Genomic DNA, 4,139 nt, shown 5'->3' on the forward strand with positions numbered 1-4,139 from the left:
CTTAGTTTAATTCTCGTCATTTTGCAAATTCAAAGTTGTTCATCATTGTGCTTTATATACTTTGTCTAAATGATAATGTTTAATTTAGACAATCCTGACGTTGACAATTCAACAATGTGAATATCTTGCCTTTAAAATTCAATTTTAACCGCCATATATTCAACTACATTTACATTTTTATCTCGTCAATGGAGAAGAGCATTATACGCAGTTGACTTTTGTTCTGATTCATTGCTTTCTAAATTGCACATCTTATAAACGCATGCAAAAAATGTGTAGAAAAAAATTATATTGAAACTTATAATGTGTATAAAGTCCTGCCCCAAAACGTAGACTTCAGCATCAATTGATAATAGGTATCGTTTAACTATTGTAGTAAAGTGGCATGCAGATCATATCATAAAATGAAATTATACTGTTTGTTAAATTAATAATAAATATTTTCTTTATCTATTCCAATAACTGGAAAAAGTAAAACCCTTATGTAAGAAAAATGTGTGATGAAATAAATAATTGAATACTGCATTCGTACTTTGGGAATTACTTTCTCCAAAAATAATTTCATTGATTACAATATCAACACACGGGGACGCTAATCGAAATGGTTACCTGCTAGTGGACTGTAGACTAGAGTTACGCACAACTTTCTCATATGTTTGCTCTGATCACTTTCAACAAGATCTTCAACATTTCCAGCATTCCATCTAACTAAACTGGACAACGGAATGCTAACGTCAGATTCATGTGTACAAGTAAATTGCCACCATAGTATATCAATATTAAAATACTCGCCTTACACGTCTGCTTAGCCTAGTATGATACCTTGCCCATCAGTAACTTTGTTAAGGTTACGTAAACTAAAATAGACAAAAATAAATAATAAACAGACAGAGTAAGCAACACTTAACTAAATATATTTTGTGCATATTACAGCCATGAATAAGAATTTTAAAAATTATATACAATCACGTACGAGGAGTTTAAAAAATATAGATATCCATGACACTTAATAAAAAGTGGGACAAATAATTAAAACTTTGTATCGTCGATATTGGTCTTGATATAAGCATATAACACATTATTGCTGTCAAAGCATGTTTCGACCGTATGTCCCTACACTCAAACCCTAACCAATCCAGATTAAACATAGGACAAATTTTATGAAGAACTCCACTCTATCATACCTCTGTTCCCAAATCTGACAAGCTCGTCATCCTTGGTGACCTCAATGCAAGAGTCGGCACTGACAACATCTACTGGGAATGTGTCATTGGAAAGTACGGTGTCATCCGCTGCAACAGCAATGGTCTTCTATTGTTTCAGACCTACGCAGAGCACGAATTGCTCATCACCAACACCGTCTTTCGCCTCCATACCCGCAAAATGGATGCATCCCCGATCTAATAACTGTCATATCACTGACTACGCAATAGTCAGAAAGTGGGACAGGCAGGATATATGGGTGACCAAGTCCATGTGTGGTGTGGACTAACCACCACCTTGTAGTTTCCAAGCCAAACATCCGTATGTAACCTAAAAGAGTCCCGCAAGGCAAGAATATTCCAAATCGGCTAAACATCGCCACGCTAAAGAACTCGAACCCCAAAATGACCTTTGTCAGCACTCTAGAAAACCATCCTTAATCCACCCCTCGTGACTCCCTGATGACAGCCTGATGACAGACAGTGAGACGATCCTCCTAAGGTGGGCTGAAGACTTCAACTGCGTCCTTCATCATCCATTAATGATGAATTCATTGATCGTCTGCCGTAAGTGCCAGTTAATGAATCACTGGATGACCCAACAACCATGTTAGAGACCCAGAAAGCAATACGTCTCCTCTCTAGTGGTAAGGCTCCTGGCGCATACTCAATCTCAGCAGAAATATACAAAGAAGGTAATGCATCTCTAACTGAAAATCTGCATCTGATGTTTCATCCCATGTGGCGAAAAAGAGGATTCCACGGGAATTCAAGGATGCTATTATTATACACCTGTATAAATCTTCAGGCTTGTGACAACTACCGATGTATCTTTGCTCTCCATCGCAAGCAAGATACTCGCCATGGTTCTACTCAACCTATCACATCTCACCTTGACCATGAACTCATACCAGAAAGCCATTGTGGATCCCGAAAGGAACGTGGAAACATAGACATGGTGTTCGCTGCTAGGCATTTGCAAGAGAAACATCAGGAGCAGAATACTGACCTTTTCTCTACCTATGTCGACCTGACCAAGGTCTTCGACACTGTTAGCAGAGAGTGCCTGTGGAAGATCATGGCCAAGTATGGATGCCAAATGTAATGTATCAAAATGATGCAGCAAATCCTCGACGGTATGGAAGCTAAAGTCCGGAGCAGAGGCGAGACATCAGATCACTTTCGGGTCCCAAATGGAGTGAAGCAGGGCTGAGTACAACGTTAAAGGTGTACAAAGCGAAAGTACTCCCCGTGATATTAGTCTCATGTTCTCAGCCATGCTCACTGATGACTTCAGAGATGGTGACGGAGGATTCAGCATCAGATACCGAATTGATGTTAAACTGTCCAACTTCAAGAGGCTCCAAGCAAAACCTAAGGTCACAACAGACATCATTATAGACTTTCTAATTGCTGATGTCTGCGCCCTCAACAATGGCTCTGAAGCTGACATGCAACGCAGCGTCGACAAGTTCTTTGATGCTTGCACAAATTTTAGCCTTCCGATCAACACAAAGAAAACTGAAATACTGTATCAGCTAACCCAAGGAAAACCGTATTCTGAGCAATAAATCACAGTCAAGGACTCCAAACCGAGCGTAGTGAACTGGTTCACGTATCCTGGCAGTGCTCTGTCCCAGAGCGAGGTGATCGATGATGAAGTTAATGTCAGGATTGCAAAGGCCAATGCAGCCTTCGGCAGACTACCCGCCAAAGTCTTGACCAAAAGAAGCATTAATCTACAAAGTTGAAGCTGTACCTGAATAGTGTACCAGCGCCAAGTTGAACCACCTCCACACAACCTGCCTCAGAAGACTCTGCAACATCAAGTGACAAGATAGGATCCCGGATACTGAAGTCCTTTCCCAAGCAAGCTTGCCCAGTATCTACAATATATTGATGCAATCATAGATGGTCAGGCCATGCTAGACCAACGGCTTCCACAAATAAACTATTTTATGGCGAACTTGAACAAGGTAAACGCAACAATCGAAGTCAGAGAAAACGATACGTGGACACACTGAATACGTCATTGAAGAACCTTGGCATTAGCTATGACACGTGGAAGCAAACTGTCCAGGACAGGGTCGTACATCGCTCTTACTTCACCAAAGTGTTGTAGCAAGCGAGGACAACAGTACAGCTGCAACAGATCAACAGAGGCAGAGAGGAAATCCCGAGCCAGTAACATCGCATGTCCACAATGTCACAGAACCATTTAGGGTGCACATCTGCCTCATTGGTCACATATGCACCCACAGACTACTTGTTCCCGATAAAACACTGGATGACTAAAGTGGGCCTCATCGACTTGATGGATGAACTGTACAACATTGATCTTTCATTATTGTCATGCAAATGCAAATAAAATCGCTCATAACTTTCAGTCCTTTCATTGAACTCACTTAAATAAAACCAAATGTGTAACTAATCCGACAAATGCATAAAAGGTGTCTCAATTATAGAATGAAAATAAACATGGGAATATTGTTTAAGTGATCTAATATTTCCTAACGTTTCGAGGGAATTAAGCTCTTTTTCTGGGAAGGCAAAAATAGCAAAGCAAAACAAACGCAAAAGGTACCTGCTGTATCAAATCCGTTTATAATTGTCTTACGGTACGCCCGCGTTTAACTCTTCTTTTCACACAGCAATTTTTATTCTAGCACGAGTTAGATAGTTGTTGTATTCAAGCCGCTGTACCACAAATATAATAATAGCGAGCAGGTACGATATTGGTTGTTAGCGAATATTTCAAAAATAAAGAATTAAAAACCAGTGTCGTTTTACGTTTACATTGGATCAAAAACCTTACGAATAGCGCCTCCCCCTCCAAACGATATACACTATATTCCGCGAAATGGCGGCGGCAGCGCACCCCCACCCCACCGTCTTCGAACGCATATCGGCATCCTCTTAGGACATACAGGGTGTATA

At 40.4% G+C, this 4,139-nt stretch overlaps 1 protein-coding gene across 1 annotated transcript; it reads left to right on the top strand.

Moving 5' to 3' along the window:
- Nucleotides 1-1,809: 1,809 nt before the first annotated feature.
- Nucleotides 1,810-2,307, top strand: LOC149788437 (uncharacterized). The gene has a single exon (XM_089973513.1). It carries the CDS (start codon nt 1,810-1,812, stop codon nt 2,305-2,307), a length of 498 nt encoding a protein of 165 aa, XP_089829639.1.
- Nucleotides 2,308-4,139: the final 1,832 nt, after the last annotated feature.

Source organism: Sinohyriopsis cumingii, chromosome 11, assembly GCF_028554795.1.
Source record: "Sinohyriopsis cumingii isolate HCF-2022 chromosome 11, ASM2855479v2, whole genome shotgun sequence".
Classification (NCBI taxonomy): domain Eukaryota; kingdom Metazoa; phylum Mollusca; class Bivalvia; order Unionida; family Unionidae; genus Sinohyriopsis; species Sinohyriopsis cumingii.

Excerpts from the sequence above, each read along its gene's own strand:
- LOC149788437 (XM_089973513.1), top strand. The coding sequence starts at position 1,810 with ATGTTAGAGACCCAGAAAGCAATACGTCTCCTCTCTAGTGGTAAGGCT.